The 16,561-nt window shown below is 47.4% G+C and overlaps 1 protein-coding gene across 2 annotated transcripts in view; it reads right to left on the bottom strand.

Moving 5' to 3' along the window:
- Window positions 1-1,253: 1,253 nt before the first annotated feature.
- Window positions 1,254-16,561, bottom strand: part of Cstpp1 (centriolar satellite-associated tubulin polyglutamylase complex regulator 1) — a 180,153-nt gene continuing 164,845 nt past the window's right edge. Inside the window, exons 5-9 of one of the 2 annotated variants that reach the window (XM_076847139.2) lie at window positions 7,137-7,222; window positions 5,274-5,469; window positions 4,550-4,710; window positions 2,274-2,337; window positions 1,254-2,022 (exon numbers count right to left, since the gene is read on the bottom strand). In XM_076847139.2, coding sequence (XP_076703254.2) covers window positions 1,854-2,022; window positions 2,274-2,337; window positions 4,550-4,710; window positions 5,274-5,469; window positions 7,137-7,222 — 676 coding nt within the window. In that variant the 3' untranslated portion in view covers window positions 1,254-1,853. The remainder of the gene's footprint in view (window positions 2,023-2,273; window positions 2,338-4,549; window positions 4,711-5,273; window positions 5,470-7,136; window positions 7,223-16,561) is intronic. The other variant, XM_076847140.2, reaches the window with a different exon arrangement.

Below are 16,561 nucleotides of genomic sequence, written 5' to 3'. Positions count from 1 at the left end.
TAGAATCCTCAAGTACAGTCAGAAACTACTGGTCTGGGAGGTAGTAGAGGCTTAGGATGGGTAGAGCCATAGGGCTCAAAGCCAGTGACTTCAAGTGTGGTTCTGAGGTTCCACTTTTGGAATCCTTTCAAGTGTTCATAAAAATTCCCGATTTCTACGGGGCACAGTGGCGCATGTCTGTAATCCCAATGGCTTGGGAGACTAAGGCAAGAGGATTGCTTGTTCAAAGCCAGCCTCAGTACAAGTGAGGTGTTAAGCAACTCAATAAAATACAAAATAGGGCTGGGGATATAGCTCAGTGGTCGAATGCCCCCAAGTTCAATCCCTGGTACCAAAAAAAAAAAAAAAAAATCCTTATTTCTGATTGGGCATGGTGGCACATGCTTGTAATCTTAGTGGCTCAGGAGGCCAAGGAAGGGGAATCATAAATTCAAGGTCAGCCTCAGCAACTTAGAAAGGCCTTAAGCAACTTAACAAGACCCTGTCTCAAAATTAAAAAAAAAAAAATAAAAAGGTCTGGGGACATGTTTCTGTGGTTAAGCATCCCTGGATTCAATCCCTGTGGCTCCCCCCACCTCAAAAGAAGAAAAAAATCCTGATTTCTGGATCCCCATCCAGAGTCACTCTGAGACTTAGGAAGTAGCTGCATTGTGATTGATGCTCACTGGGATTGGAGAAAACTCAAGGGCTGGAATAGTTTTAGAACAGGCCTCCCAGGCCTGGCCTGAGTATTGCAGGACTTCAGGAGCCATTTCTTGCAATTATCCAAGAGGAGTAATGAGGAGCCTAGGAAAGTGCTTAGTAGTAGGGACACATGTTTCAGAAGAGGCAGCCTGCTTTGCTTGGGCCCCTTGGGCCCCCACCCCAAAAAAGTTAAGAGACCACCTGCCTTACCTTCCTCCCATCTTAGGGAGCTTGTACACCTCAGGCCTGTTTTCACAGCTGCATCCCTGCCTCCCTAACCCCGAGCAGGTCCAGTGTTTCAAGAAGGTTGTGCAGTGCCAGCCCTCTGTAGCCAGGTCTAGAAGGCTATGGGAACCTGTCCCTGAACCCTCTGAGCTTTTCTGAAGGCCATTCCAGCTGCGTGCACCCCTCCTTTGGCTGCTCACATGCAGATGGACCCCTGGCAACCTCAGCAGGTCTCCAGGCATGAGGGGCCCACCAGCCCCACCGCCCCTCGTGCCAGTAAAGCACTCAAACCCAAACTTCCCCTTTCCCTTCAGCCTAATGGTTTTAGACTCACTGCTTATCGGACACAAGGGACTTTATTTCAGACTTAACTATTAGATACAGGAAACCCAAAGCAGATTTTGAAAGCGAAATTATCTTCTTGCCCACCCTTCTTCCAATCATGGCTGGTGTCTGATTCCTCCAGCAGAAGCCACAGTGGTATGTCCTCCTAGTACTTGCTCTTAGGTGTCACCCTGACCATTCATGGCCCTGCATAGCTATTCATGTCTCCCCCTTAATGGAGCTGCTGTGAGGAGATGACCCCGATCAGGGCACTAGCAGAGGCTGACTGAAAAGAAACTGCTGCTCTTAATAATTAGAAGGACTAGTCAACAAAAGACTAAGGCCAGGTCCCCTTTCCAGTGATGAGGAGGCCTCAGAGCAGTCCATAGTTTAAGGTCTGACGAAACCCCAAGGGCTGACGGCCAAGGAGAATGGGCTATTTTGTTTCTAGGGTCACTGCTCGGCTTGGCTGATTACTGAACTGGCCTTTGGCTGGGGCTGTTACTCAGCCTTTTTATCAGGAGAGGGCAGCACAGCAAGGTGTGGAGAGGAGTTCAGTGGAGGTGCCATGGGCTGGAGTGGGAGAAAGTACAGGGCACAGGCGGGGCCCTAGAGATTGCTCAAGTCTCGGACTCGTCTGTCTCTTCAGTGGAGCCATCGCTTTCTGCATCCACTTTGCGGGAGTGATGGAGAGGTCTCCATGGGGAGCCAACCCGGGGAGGGATCCGGGAAGGCAGGCAGCTGGCCTCTGGAGTGGCAGAGTTGACCAGGCCTGGGACCTGGACTAACCTGAAGAAGGGAAAAAGTCCGGAGGGCAGCATGGTGCCACATGTCCGGAGCCCAGGACCTCCATGCTCGCTCGCTTTTGGATGAACCCCCAAGGACTCAGGATAGCTCAGGCCTCTGCTGGCCCCCAAGCCCTTCTTTGACCAGTGTGGCATGTTACTGACACATGCTGTGTGACCTGTGATGGGGCACAGCCATGTCTGACTCAGATTTGGCTCCCACAAGAGGGCAGCACCTTCCCACTTGACACTTACAGTCGTTCCAGTTCCTCGTCCATGGCTGGGTCATGCATCAGGTCCCCTTTGTCAGGCAAAGCTCCTAGGAGATGATAGGGGGCAGGGACAACAAGACAAATTGAAGGTCTGTTGGCCAGGCAGCAGATGCTTCCATGTCCCTCACCTTCATGTGTGCCTATTCTGCTGACCCTGGGAGAACTGACCTAAAAGACCTGGGGACTGCTACAGAAATCCCAGACAGTGATGGGGCAGGATGTCCTGGGTGCCACTTGGTAAATTTAATGAACCCCTGTGCCCTCCATCCCTTATTTGGAGCAGACACAACAGCCAGGGAGACATCTCTAAATAGGCTCGTGAGCTGGTGCTAGGGGTTTACTCCCTGAGGACCAGATACTGGACTGAAAGGTATATGACCCAGGCTAACTCCAAAGGTCAGAAATCACCCAATTTTATGTCCCCAAGTATCCCATTTCGGAGACAGCAAAAAATGCTGACTCTATCCAAGAGATGATCCATCCCATCCTGAGATCTCTCCCATCTCCAGTCTCTGCTGGTTTCCTTAGCTACAAACTAAGAGGGGTTAACTCTTTGATATTGGGGAAAGGTGAGAGGAGAGAGTTTTAGATGCTCCCAGGAGTTCTTTACTCAGGTGCGAAGGTGAAGCTGAAGTTTGCAGGCAGGAAGATTCTCACTAGCAAATTGTTGAAGGAAAAGACCTCATTGGTAGTTTAGAACCTAGTCAAGAATGCTGGTCTTGGCAGCTGGGGGCATAACTCAGTTGGTAGAGTGCTTGCCTGGAATGCTGCACAAGGTCCTGGGTTCAATCCCCAGTATCACCAAAGAAAAAAAAAAAAGCTTGTCTCCAGAAAGATACAATCTGGCACTAATTCAGTTTCTGAATTTTCCAAATCTTTTCCAGATGATGCCTCTTGGCTCCCTTTGCTCTAAGTTAGTGGTTTTCAAACTATGTCCCATGGAACCCTCTCATTTTTGGGTGTGCCCTGTGGTGGTGGGGGCTCTCCACTACTGGCTTCAACCAAGATATTTCTAGCTTTCTAGCTCCTACCCTGGAGACGCAGGCGTGGGCAGAGACTATATGCTTCGTTTTGTCTTTAACTCAACTTAGGAACAGTGATGGGTCACAACCAGGATCCAGTGACTGATGAGCTTTTCCTTTTCCTTCTTAGCAGCTGCCACTAGTGGAAAGGGAAGATGGACAGTGACCTAGGGGTGGAAAGGACACCTAGCAAATACCCGCTCTGCTCCCTTCTCTCTCAATTTATTTATTTTTAATGTGGTGCTGGGGATTGAACCCAGGGCCTTGTGCATGTGAGGCAAGCACTCTACCAACAGAGTTCTATCCCCAGCCCCCTCTCTCAATTTATGACTGCCTTCTTTCTAGTCCTAGTCCTGCTGCTGACCTTGGCTACCAACCTCACTCAATTGAAGGGTCCCCGATTCAAAATAACCAGACTGCCAGGTGGCCACATGGAGAGTTAGCATGGGGGTTAGCACCCACGTGTCTCCCAGAGAGCCCCTGGCAGGGGATATGCTGTGGACACAGCCCCTTGATCACTGTGATGGGCATTAAGTGAATGTCAACTTTTGCCACCCCCCCGCCAGCCTCCTCCTTCAACTGGCGAAACTTCCTTCTTTGAGACTCTGGAACCTGGATCCCAGCACATGAGGAGGATTTCTTGAGGAGACACAAATAGGAACCCTTAAAACTCCAGCAGGAAGGTAGCTTGCTGGCTCTTCCCCTGGGGAGCAGTGGCTGAGGGCAGGGGTGGGTGGAGGAAACCAACGCAGTGACAGGAGGAAAGCTGGGCCAGTGCAGCCTCCCCTTGCTTTTTTTTTTTTTTTCTCCTTTCAGATTAATCAGATTTTTTCCTCCCCACTGGGAAAACAGGCCTCCTAGTCACACCTCTGCCCTGTTTCTAAATGGGATTCAGACATTTATGATATGAAATCTCCAGAGCCACTGAGTCAATAGCCCTGTGTCATCCAACCCGCAGTCTACTCCCTCAAGCAGAACTGGGGAGTCTACAGGGAGGGGCTGGGCACGCCTTTGCCATGGAGAGGTTCTCCCTTAGAGGCAGGAAGGCTGTCCCTTGCACCGCAGTGTGAGAGGCCTATGAAGGCGGTCTTGCGTGGAGCATACTCCGGCTCCCTAGGACCCAGAGGCTGGCTCTGCGAAGTCAAAGCAGGTTAAGATACTGCCTATCCCCATGGGGCCATGGCTGCCCACGGAGGCTAGCTGTGGGGGAAGGTGCTGGCAGTTAGCACTGGCTTACCTAGGGCCTGGTTGATTCCATGGTGCTTCGAGAGGGCCACAAGAAATCCATAGAAGGTCAGTCTCTGGACGTTGCTTAGGACCTCTTTGACAAGTGCTGGGGGTGGGCAGCTAGAAGGGAGAATACAGATGGAGTGCCATCTTTTCATCCATACCTTTGGGCTTAGAAGGATATCAAAGTCAAGACCCAGAGACCTGTTGGGGGGCCCCTAAGGCCCAGGAGGAACATGGCAGTTCTTTAGGAGAAAGGAAGGAAGGGCTGGTGTGTTCACAGGGATTTTTACAGAGGGGTAAAGGAGGGCAGGGAGGAGGAAATTGCTACTGGTGACAGCCAGTTCTAGGAAGAGACCAAAACTGACTGCTGTTTCTCTCCTGGGACTTTGCACCACACAGGACAGTTTAACCTCCCCTTTCTGTGGGGAGAAGTTAGGAACAGTGAAGGCTCTTTCCTTTTTAAGAAATCAAGGCCAGTCTGTCTCTTGGCAAGCTGGTCAGCTATGGTTAGTCTTGCCCAAGTGAAAAATATCCTTTCTACGTGGGCCAGGGGGAAGGCTTTTTAGTTATAACCTGGTTTCAGGGCAAATGGCCCTGTTATGGTTTATATCAGGACCATCAAGGGCCATAGAAGCCCTGGGCCAATCAGAACATCCCATCAGAGACCTGTTCCCAGGCCAGCAGCCTGTGGTCCCCAAGGCTGAGGTGGGGTCTGCAGGCCCACTTCCCACCTGTACTTGTGCCGGTCACACAGGTTTTCCAGGCACTGGTAGAACAGCGACGCCTCCACTCCCTCCAGCATGCCAGCCTCGCCCAAGGCAGGTCGCTGGCGGTGCTGCCCACTGAATGATGTTGGCACAATCACGGTATTGGGGTTCTTGCCTGACAGCAGGTCCTGATAGATGGCAGCCACGCTGTCCAGGAATTCTGGTGCCGTGGGGGTAGGAAGACACAGTTCATTTCAGGGAGGACATATTTGGTCCTTTCACTGTGTCCTCCCTTCTCTGCTGACAGTCAGCTTCACCCCAGCCTCCATGTGCAGTGCATGGCGCCCCAAGAGCAGAGCGTCCCAGCACAGGGTTTGATTGCCACCCTCCAGAGCTCAGAGGTCCTACCCTATGGGCAGTTGTTCCCAGACTAGGCAATATCCCCACTGCGTACTTTCATAGCACCCTATACTTTTTTGCTAGCACTTATCCAATGACAAGTTTTCAGTGCAGTTACTTCGGTTAATCTGTCTCCTTGCTGGAATGTAAAGTCCTTGTTTCAAGGCAGGAGTCATGCCTTATTTCTTCCCTGTTCCAGCATTTAGCACTGTGGCTGGCACATATTAAACATTAGAAGAACTGTTTTGAAACAATGGTAAGCCCTATCTTGTGAGGCCACCTGCCTCTTCTAAGAAAGCATGCTGGAATCCCAGTGAAGAACGAGAAGCCTCCAAGTCGCTAACCTAGTAAATGCTTGAAATTGTTTTCAGATTTTCATAGTTGAGTCATTGTTAGTAATCAGTGACTTGCAGCCCATCTTGTCACTCACATGTAGCTCTGCAGGGTCAGGATGCTAGAGACCCAAGTGGGCTGCCCTGTCCTTCTGGGAGTGCTGTGAGAGGAGGGCCCTGAAGGCAGTGAGGGGAAATGGTTTTCCCAAACATGGCTGCTCCTTCTCTGGGACCCAAGAGCTTTAGAGAAATTGGAAATAGTTGCCTGGTGCTGCTAGGAGCAGGTGGCAAGACCCCAGGCTTCAGCCCCTGCCTGAATAGCCCTTGGGCTGCCATCAAGTAAACAGAATGTGGCGCCTGAGTTCAGGGCTGGCTGGGGCCACCAGTTGGCAGGACGGCCATCTCCAAGCTCCAAGGACAGCCTTCTATTTACTGGAAGAGCCTGTTTTAAACAAGTTTGTTTGTGGACACAGTCAGCAATTTCTAAACCCCACATTCCATTTGATGTTGCTTGTATATACATTTGTAATTATTCGTCTATTTTTATGCCACCTGATTCCAGAAGGGATTTAAGGTCGTGGCTGGTGTGTGTTGGGTAGCAGAGTGATTTGTGAGATAGAACCGCTGTGTGCTTATTTAAAGCTATGAGAGTGGTAGGATATGTGTCCACACATGTGCCCAAGGGCCAAGGCAGCGGCTCAGAGCTCAGGATTTACAGCCTGCCTCTGTTCAAGTCTGGGCTACACCACTTATTAGCTGTGTGACTTTGGCTACTTACCTCTGTAAGCTTATCTCTTAAAGGACCTATCAGGGTGTTGAAGATTAAAGTTCTCAGGGCTATGCCTGAGACATAATAAGCATTCAGTAAGGAGTGGATGCTATTAATGTTGTTATTGTCGTTATCACTTAAACAGATTTGTTGTGCTGCTGGCTGGAAGCAGTGTGGTTTTCAATGTCTTCAGGAAGTAGGCTCTGCAGACTGAATCTGGTGATCACCAGTGTGGATTAGACATCCTGTTAGCGCCCGCGGTGCAGCACACCCCCAGAGGAAGTGGGGAAGGAAACGTGTGCCAGGCACACAGATGGAAAGAACGACAGGGTGGGAAAGGGAGCCATGGCCTAGACAGGAGCCACATGGGACCTGGAACACTCTCACCTGAGTAGTAAAACTGGATCTGGAAGGCAAAAAGGAAATCTGAAAAAGACATCAAGCAGTCCATGGCATCGTCCATGAGCACGATCCTGAAGGGAGAGAGAGACAGCTGTGAGACACAGTGTGTGTGAGCGTGAGAGAATGCACAGGGGTCTCCATAGGCCACTTGGGAGAGGGCTCCCTAAAGCAAGCTCCTCCCAGTCACCTGACTTTTTCTCTATCAATTGGACTCTGCCACCAAACTGAGCTGACTGTACTGCACCAAGAGTGGGTTCCCAGTTCAGTCTCAGTGGCACCAGCCAGCGGATGGAGCCTGGGCAGAAAGGTGGGGGTGGGCCACAAGAAGAGGGTCAGCTGTAATGCAGCCAGGATTTCTTTTCATATACTTAAGCAGTAAGTCCTTTCATTCTGCAGTGAGGACCATTTAGTTCAGAATAAATACAGCTGATCAGAAAAGGCAAAAAGAACAGCCGAGAGGTTTCAAGGGGTCTTGGCAAGTGGCACTAAGATTTAATGAGCTACCAAACGGCCAGAACAGCAACAGGCACCTCCACCCTGGGACACAGATGGCAGAAGAGAGGGCAAAGAGCTATTGGGGGCTGCACTTGAGAGGGTCAGACAACACATCCCTTCTTGGGGTGCAGTGGAGGCTGCTCCCCCTCTCCCTGCTTTAGCGTGTGCTCATGGGCACTGTCCCTTGCTGTCTGTTCTCATAAGTTGACCACCTCTTGTTTTTCCCCTGACTCTAGTCCCTCCACTGAGCACCCACCTCACAGGAAGAAAACCATTTGACTAGTAAAGGGATCAGACCAGGCCATGTTCATACTCTGCTCAGGGTCACATCTGATGGGGGACAGGAAGAGAAGGAAATTAGCACTTGCTGGGCTCCATCCGTGTGCCAGGCAGGGTGCCAAACTCCTCTACTGGAGTGGAGCTGGGCCCCCAATCTGTTTCTGACTGTGCCCTTCTGGCTTTATGTTTTCTTTTTAAAAAACTGCTTGACTGTATTTTTCTAATTCTCTATTTCCCTGTCAGAGGGCCCTCAAACTGGCAACTGGATCAGCTCCATAGAGCCAGTATCGCTCGCCTCTCAGAGAAGCGGTTTTTTCGAACACAGTGTGAGTGGTGTCCCTGCTAGAGTTAGGCAAGTCAGCTGGACTGAGCTTCAGATCTCCCTGAAGAGAGAAAAAGTTTCCTAGCTAGTCTTTAGTTGTAAGTATGATAATAGAAACAGGCACTATTTACTGAGTGCCCTACTTTAGGCAGGCACTGTAGAAGGTATTTAGCTACATTAACTAAATTGTATCCAAGATATCCTATCAGGTTGTTCTTGTTATTAACTCCATTTACAGGTGAAGAGTCTAAGTGGCAGAGTAGTCAGTTTGCCAAAGTTCTACATGGCTGATGAGTTTACACGACTCCATAGTTGGGTACTGTCAATGAGTCACACCACCTCTTAAAAATTTTATCTCTTAGCTTCTGTGGATAATTTATGTTCCTTCTTTTTTTTTCTCATCCAGATCTTAGGGCTTTAACTGTTTCTTATGTGCTTCTTGGGGAGGAAAAAAGCCACCTCCAAAAAAATACAGGCTAAAGGGTAGCAATGCTGCTGAGGGCCACAGGAGGGCACTCTGTTCCCTCCATCAGTGGCTCGTGGGATTACACAGGCCAAGCAAGTAGTTACCCACCTCTTATAACCTAAGGAAAACCAGGGCAGGCAAAAGGAAGATAGAGGACACTGAGCCCAGTTCTGACATCTGGATGGGGAGAGAGAAGTAGAGGGCAGCGAGGTAGAAGGTAATGGAATAAAGGCACAGAGGAAAAGGGAGCACTCCCAGGGCGCTCAGGGAGGAAGAGTCGCCAGCACCTCAGGAGAAGAGAAGCCAGAGACCTTCCTGCCCCACACCCAGCACCCCAATAGCCCAAAGCTAATGATTTCAGAACTGCATCAGGCTGAGAGCAAACCCTTCAGGAAAACAGGAGGGAGACTCTGAAGCCTTTGAAATTGATACATGCTTCTCGTTTATCATTAACCTGGAACCCGGTTGCTCCTGTTTATAGCCATTACCGCCACTTCTTTTTTTATATTTATTTTTTAGTTTTTCTTAAGTGGACATAATATCTTTTTTTTTTTTTTTTTTGGACATAATATCTTTATTTTACATTTATGTGGTACTGAGGATCGTACTCAGCACCTCAAGCATGCTAGGCAAGCGCTCTACCACTGAGCCACAACCCTAGCCCCTTACGTCCATTTATTATTTGTCTTTTTATTTATTCATTTGTGATGGAATTCATTTGTGATGCAATTAAAATGAAATAAAATTCACCCTTTGAAAATGTATAATTTTAGTGCTATTCAAAGTTTTAGTATTTCAAAAAATTGTGCAGCCATTACTACTAATTCTAGATGTCACCTTCCTTTGTAATCCCCATTCATCAGCATGCTCCCGAGACAGGTCCTGTCACTAAGGCTTTGAAGAAGATTGCCGCGGGCATCTTCCTCTTTCAGTCACAGGTTGGACTATAACCAAAGTCATTCTAGGATGACTTTGCCCTTCTTGGAAGAAACACTATGAGCATGTGCAGCATAGTAAGATTTGTGGCACATCAGCAGCGCTTCCAACTCCTTGACTTTTCTGGAAGGCACTGGGCAACATGTGCTTGGTTTTCTCGTTGCTCCTGTAACCAATGCTGGGCATCAAGATCTGACCCTTGAGTCTCCTCTGCACTCTGCAGTTGATACCTCTGGGTTCCAGGCAGTTATGCTTAATTTTTCCTTTCCTACAATGCTCCACCCCTGCCCCACCTTACTCCTGCCTGCACAGCCTGAAGTGAGAGAAGAAAGTACCTGCCAGACTACGGCGGGCCTCCCTACTGCCGGCTTCTTTCTGCAGTTCTCCACAGACAGCTCTTTCAGGCTGAACTCAAAACTCCTCATTACCTGCCTTTGCCCCGGGACTGTAAGTTCCACCAAGTGACAACTCTGTCTCCCTGCTCATTGCTTGACTCCAGGGTCCAGCATGTTGCCTGGCACAGAACAAGCACTCAGTAAATATCTGTTAAATTCATGAACAAGTAAGAAAGTTTACACTACTGCTACCCTTTTATTTTCCCCTGGCTAGATGACACCCTGACACTACATTCAGTTCTGGACAGTCCATTTAGGAGGATAAACTAGAGTCATGGAAAAGGGGGTCAGAGTGGTGCAGAGTCTTAAAAACTATGACATCAGACAAATGGCTGTGTTTAGATCCTTTGGCTTAGCAGAGAAGGCTCAGAGGAAGTGAGGGCTGAGACCCAACTCTTTTTTTGTTTTCTTTTTGGTACTGGGGATTAAACCCCATGAGGGTTCTACTGCTGAGCTACGTCCACAATCCTTTTTTGTTTCTAGATAAGGTCTTGTTACGTGGCTAAGGGTCTCACTGAGTTGTGGAGGCTGGTCTTGAACTTGCTAGCCTCCTGCCTCAGCCTCCTGAGTTGCTGGGATTAGAGGCATATGCACCATTGTGCCCACTAACCCAATTCTTGGAGGGTCCCTCTGAGGAAGATATCACAGGGATATTGAGTTTGGCTCTAGAAGACGTTTTCAAGCTTCCCAGGTTCAGGATTATGGCTGCTTTGTGAAGAGTGAGCTTCTTGTTGCTGGAGAAGTTCATGCAGAAGCTGAAAGGCTCATATATCCCAGATCGTTTGCTCCAATCCCGGCAGAGTGGACCAGAACCACCAGTGCTCGTTCAGGTGGGGGAAAGTTGGCTGTTCAGAGGCTGTGACTGCAGCAGATGCTGAAAGACTTACATAAAGGTGCTTTTAAAAAACACCATTTACTTCACTATCCATCTCCAAACGAATGCTCTGACCCATGGAAGTTCTGGGCATCTGCATCTTGCTTGGAAATCCCAGCCAAATTGTGGGGAAATGCAGGCAGGAAGCTACTGGTGCATCTTTGTCTTCTGTAACAGGGACAACCTCAGGTCAAAGGTTGTCCATCTCCACAGACAGCTCTTTCAGGCTGAACTCAAAACTCCTCATTACCCACACCACCACCCTCAGGGGGCTCAAGAAGGAATCTTCTCAGAGACAGGTCGTCCACATGTGCTGTTTTCCAGTGGATGGCAGTTGGCTCAATAACCCTTCCTGCCAGAGGCCTTTTGCTAACATGCCAGCTGCCTCTGACACCTGGAGGAGCCTGACGCCCCTGCTTTGAAGTGGCGCCAGCAGGGAGCTGCTGCCAACAAGAGTCTGTACAAATCTATTGGATCATGGAGGGCTCCTTGCAGGCCATGCCCCAGGGCTCAAGAGAGGGCCTCTGGGAGAGTAATAAAGGCATTTGGGTTCAGGCTGGCTCTAAGCAGAACCATGTATAGGGTGGAGTCCAGGGCAGGCAACTGGAATGAAGAAAGAGCTCTTGGCAGGGTCCGAGCTAGTCCCAAGGGGTCTGGCCACTCTCTCCCTCCCTTGCTGACTTCCAACAGCTGGGATTTGCTGGCCGGCTGGGAGGTAAGTGGGTGCCAAGGAAGCAATAGCTTCCATCCGGAACCTACTGACTTGCCAACTTCCTCTTCACCCCTAAGGGTCAGCTTCCCTGGTCTAGTGGCATGAGCTGCACCTTTTTTTCTGAAGTTTTAGGTTAGCTGAACCTGAGATCAAGTCCTAGTTCTACCACTCACCTGGGAAATTACCTTTTCTTTTTGTGCCACAGTTTCCTCATCTGTAAAGAAGAGATAATTCTAGTGCCTATTCCATGGGACTCTAAAGAACTATCAGTGCAATGATGCCTTTTGCCTAGTGTATAACAGGCACTCAAGGTGAGTGTTAGTTACCATCAGGAAGTACATTTTACCTGATTTAACGTGCACAAAGAGCCCCAAAGAGCAAATAAAAACAGCTCAGAGGAAGTCAGTGCTGCCAGCTCTTATCCAGGCAGAGGTCTCAGGTGGAAGCTAGCTATTTAGTTTCAAGTCCACTTTGGGGGGAAACCAGTCAGCAGCCAGGTCAGAAAGAAGGCCACCATTCATGACTGAACTTCTTTTGGGAGAAAGACTAGTGTCCTTCATGGGAGTAGATGAAGTGTGTCCCCATTTTGGAGCTGGTGGTGCATCTCTGCAATCTGTTTTACTGTCAGGGCCATGAGAGGGGCAGTGATGAGACCACCTGGGGTTGCCTTCCCAGGTGGGATGAACAGGCTGCCATGAAGGTTCAGGACACTTGCTGAGGGCTGCCCCTCTTCCTCACTGCATCAGAAGCATGTGGGTGCTGCACAAACTGCCTCACTCCAGTTCAGGCTCAAATGGCACAGGATGTCCAGGTCATTGCCCTCCCCTGACTCTATCCTGTGCCTCCAGTGCACACCAAACCCCAACTGCCCTCTCAGGCCTAAGAAACCTGCCACAGGGTGTGGGCACTGTTCATGATGACAATGATGGTTAATATTCATTAGGGGTTTACTCTGCTGGCACTACATATTCTCAAGTTCATTTTCATCTCATTAATCCTGTGAGAAAAGCTCAGTGACTGTCTTTGCTAGAAAGCATAGCCCAGCGGGGCAAAGAAATTTGACTAACATTATAAGCTAGAAGCAAGAAAGCTATAATTCAAATTCTGACCACAGGTCCCAGACCACTTGGAGCTGCACCTAGTAAGAAAAAATGGGCTTTGAGATCTCAGGCGGTGATAAATCTTCCTGCCGGGGTCTCCATACCTGCTCCTGCCCTCGGTTTTTGAAGAAGGGCTGGAGGCTCAAGGCCCGATGCTGCATCTTCCCTGCAGACAGGCCTCATTCTTCTGGAGCCTCCCAAGAAAACTGATAGCTGGGCAATTGCTAGGCAGGTCTTGGCAGGATAAAGACCTAGACCAAGGTGTGGTCTGGAAGGCCCTCCCTTCCTCCTTCTGCCCCTGAAGGCCTCTAAATCCAGGCCTACTGGCCTCCCAGTTCCTTGAAGGCATCATTGGTGAAAGTCTGGTGCTTTTCCATTATGATACTCACTTTCTCCAGAATGCTATTCCTCTCAATGCTCTCCACCTCAATCCTACCCATCCTTTTTGGTTTACGTGAAGTATTTAAAATCTCAGACGATTATAGAGAAAAGCATAACACCTGTATTGCCAGTAGACAGTTCTACTAAACCTAAGACTTTACCATCCTTGCTTCAATTTTTAAAAGTTTTGTAAAATATTAAAGATGCCATTCAACCCCTGCATACCCCTTCCTCATCCCAATTCTTTTCCAGGACCAGCAGGATTTATGGGTTGGGGGTTTAGCATTTTCTGCCTGTTTTTATACTATAGTAACTCATACAAAATGTCTATATTCTTTTTTTTTTTTTTTTTGGTGGTACCAGGGATTGAACCCAGGGGCACTTTACCAAGAGCCACATCCCTAGCCCTTTTTAATATTTTACTTAGAGACAGGGTCTCACTGAGTTGCTTGGGGCCTCACTAAGTTGCTGAGGCTGGCTTTGAACTTGCAATCCTCCTGCCTCAGCCTCCACAGCCACTGGGATTACAAGCATATGACACTGCACTCAGCCATATATTCTTTTTTTTAATATTTATTTTTTAGTTTTAGGTGGATACAATATATTTATTTTATTTTTATGTGGTGTTGAGGATTGAACCCAGTGCCTTATGCATGCTAGGTGGGCACTCTTATCACTGAGCCACAACCTCAGCCTAAATTCTTAAAACATTATATAGTTTTGCTTTGCTTGTTTTTCAAACTCTATGTGTTATTCTGTAACTTCAGATTTTAAGATTTATCAATGTTGATGAGATGGAGAGGGAGAGGGAGAAAGAGAGGGAAAGGGAGAGTGAGGGAGAGAGAGTTAATCTATTGATTAACTGCTGAATAGAATTCCACGAGTGAGTGTGAGGACCCCACACCTCCTTTCTTTCTGTAGAGACACACAGTTGTTCCAGTGGGAGCTATTAGAAACAATGCTGCACATTTCCTTATACCCAGTATAAGGAAAAACACCTCTTGAACTTTTTTAGATTTGTACAAATTGTCTCAAAGTGAGCATACTAATTTACACTCCCATTCATAGTTTTTTAAAAAAATATTTATTTTTTAGTTGGACACAATGGTTTTATTTCGTTTATTTTTATGTGGTGCTAGGCAAGCGCTCTACCGCTGAGCCACAACCCCAGCTCCCATTCATAGTTTTGAGAGTTCCCACAGTTCTATAACCTCACCAATACTTGTGTCATCAGCTTTTTTTTTTTTTTTTTGGTACCAGGGATTGAACTCAGGGGCACTCAACCACTCAACCAACTGAGCCACATCCCTAGCTCTATTTTGTATTTTATTTAGAGACAGGGTCTCACTGAGTTGTCCAGCGCCTCGTTGTTGCTGACACTGGCTTTGAACTAGTGATCCTCCTGTCTCAGCCTCCCCAGCCACTGGGATCACAGGTGTGCATGGTGCTTACCAGACTTTAAAATTTCTGCCAAATTGATAGGTGTGAAATATATCTCAATTTAATTGGCAGTTATTTATACTAGTGAACTGGGGCATGAAAATATGCCCCAATTTTTATTAATGTTCTTCTGTGCCTGTTGATGTCTTTACACTATCTTTTTAGTGGGGTTCTTCATCTTTTTCTTGTTGGCATGTAGGGTTTTGTTTTTTTTTTTTGTACCAGGGATTGAAATTAAGGGTGCTTTAACCATGGGCAACATCCCCAGCCCTTTAAAAAAAAATTGAGATAGACAGGGTCTCAGTAGTTTTCTTACATCCTTGCTAAGTTGCTGAGGCTGGCTTGGAACCTGTGATCCTCCTGCCTGTCTCCTGAGGCAGTTGCTTAGAGTTGCTGATTAGGTGTGTGCTACCATGCCTGGCTTGGCTTGTAGGAATCCTTTTTTTTTTAATATTTATTTTTTTAGTTGTAGTTGGACATTGGACACAATACCTTTATTTTATTTATTTTTATGTAATGCTGAGGATTGAACCCAGGGCCTCACACGTGCTAGGCGAATGCTCCACCACTGAGCCACAGCCACAGCCCCTTGTAGGAATTCTTTACAAGAAAAATTCTTCAGACTAAAAATTTCAAGAGACCAATCTCTTGAGACTAAAAAATTCCAGAAGATGGGCTTAGGGTGGAGCTCAGTGGCAGAGTGCTTGCCTGGCAAGCATGAGGACCTGGGTTCAATCCCCAGCCCTGCACAAAAACAAAAACAAAATTCTTGGAAACATACTTGATAAATATCCTTCTATAGTCTTGGTTTGTCTTTCAACTTTCCTTATGGTATTTCATGTAGAACAAAACATTTAAATTCTTAATTCCCTGGTCACCCAGGGGTTAGGGTTTGACATCTTCACTCCTGTGGCCGGGTTTTGACTTGTCATTATAGAATTCCTGCCTCCTACTGGCATTTCTCCTCTCTCTAGGGTGTCCACACCATGTTCACAGCTCCCTCCTCAGCACCTGGAAGAGTGCTGGCAAGTGGCAGGCATTCTCCATGAGCACTGATGACTGAGTGAAGGAATGCAACCTTCACTCAGAAGATTGCAGTCAATTATGTCATGCTTTCCGAGTGGGCTTTTTGTATCTTTTCTTGGTGGGGGCAATAGGGATTGAACCTATGGTGCTTTACAACTGAGCTGCATCCCCAGTCCATTGTTTTCTTTTTTCTTTTTTTAAGATTTAAAAAAATGTCTTTATTTTATTTTTATGTGGTGCTGAGGATTGAACCCAGTGCCTCCTCACGCATGCCAGGTGAGCGTGCTACCATTTGAGCCACACCCCCAGTCCCATTTTTTTTTTCTTTCTAAATTTTATTTTGAGATATAGTCTTGCTAAGTTGCTTAGGGCTTTGCTAAATTGTCAAAGCTGCCCTTGAATTTGTGATCCTCCTGTCTTAACCTCCTGAGTCACTGGTATTACAGGCATGTGCCATCATGCCCAGCTCAAATAGCAAAAGATTTCTTAAACCAAATAAGCTACAAAAAGCCACAGTGCACAGTGATGGACGCCTATAATTCCAGCAAGGAAGGAGGATCGTAAATTCAAGGCCAGCCTCAGCAGTTTAGTGAGATCTTGGTTCAAAATAAATAAAAAGGGCTGGGGGTGTGGCTCAATGATAGAGTACTCCTGGGTTCAGTACCTCATAATGAAAAAATAAAATTCTTTTGCTATCTGGTAACCATAAAAATATTTTCTTTTATTCTCTTTATGGGGATTACAGCTTTGCATTTCACATTTCATAGGTCTGTGATCTATGCGAAGTTGACTTCTGAGTGTGGAACAAAGTAGGGATCTAATTTAATTTTCTTTTATGTGGCTAACCATTTGCTCCTTCATCACTTCTTGAATCATCTGTTTTCCCACTGTTCTTCAGTACTACCATTTTATGTATAAAGGTGGTGGTGGTTATTATTATTATTGTAGTGGGGATTAAACTCAGGGGCCCTTTATCATTGAGCT

This window comes from Callospermophilus lateralis, chromosome 2, assembly GCF_048772815.1.
Source record: "Callospermophilus lateralis isolate mCalLat2 chromosome 2, mCalLat2.hap1, whole genome shotgun sequence".
In the NCBI taxonomy this organism is placed as follows: Eukaryota; Metazoa; Chordata; class Mammalia; order Rodentia; family Sciuridae; genus Callospermophilus; species Callospermophilus lateralis.
Note: the sequence above shows the minus strand (reverse complement) of the source record. Positions and strands in the feature narration are given on the sequence as shown.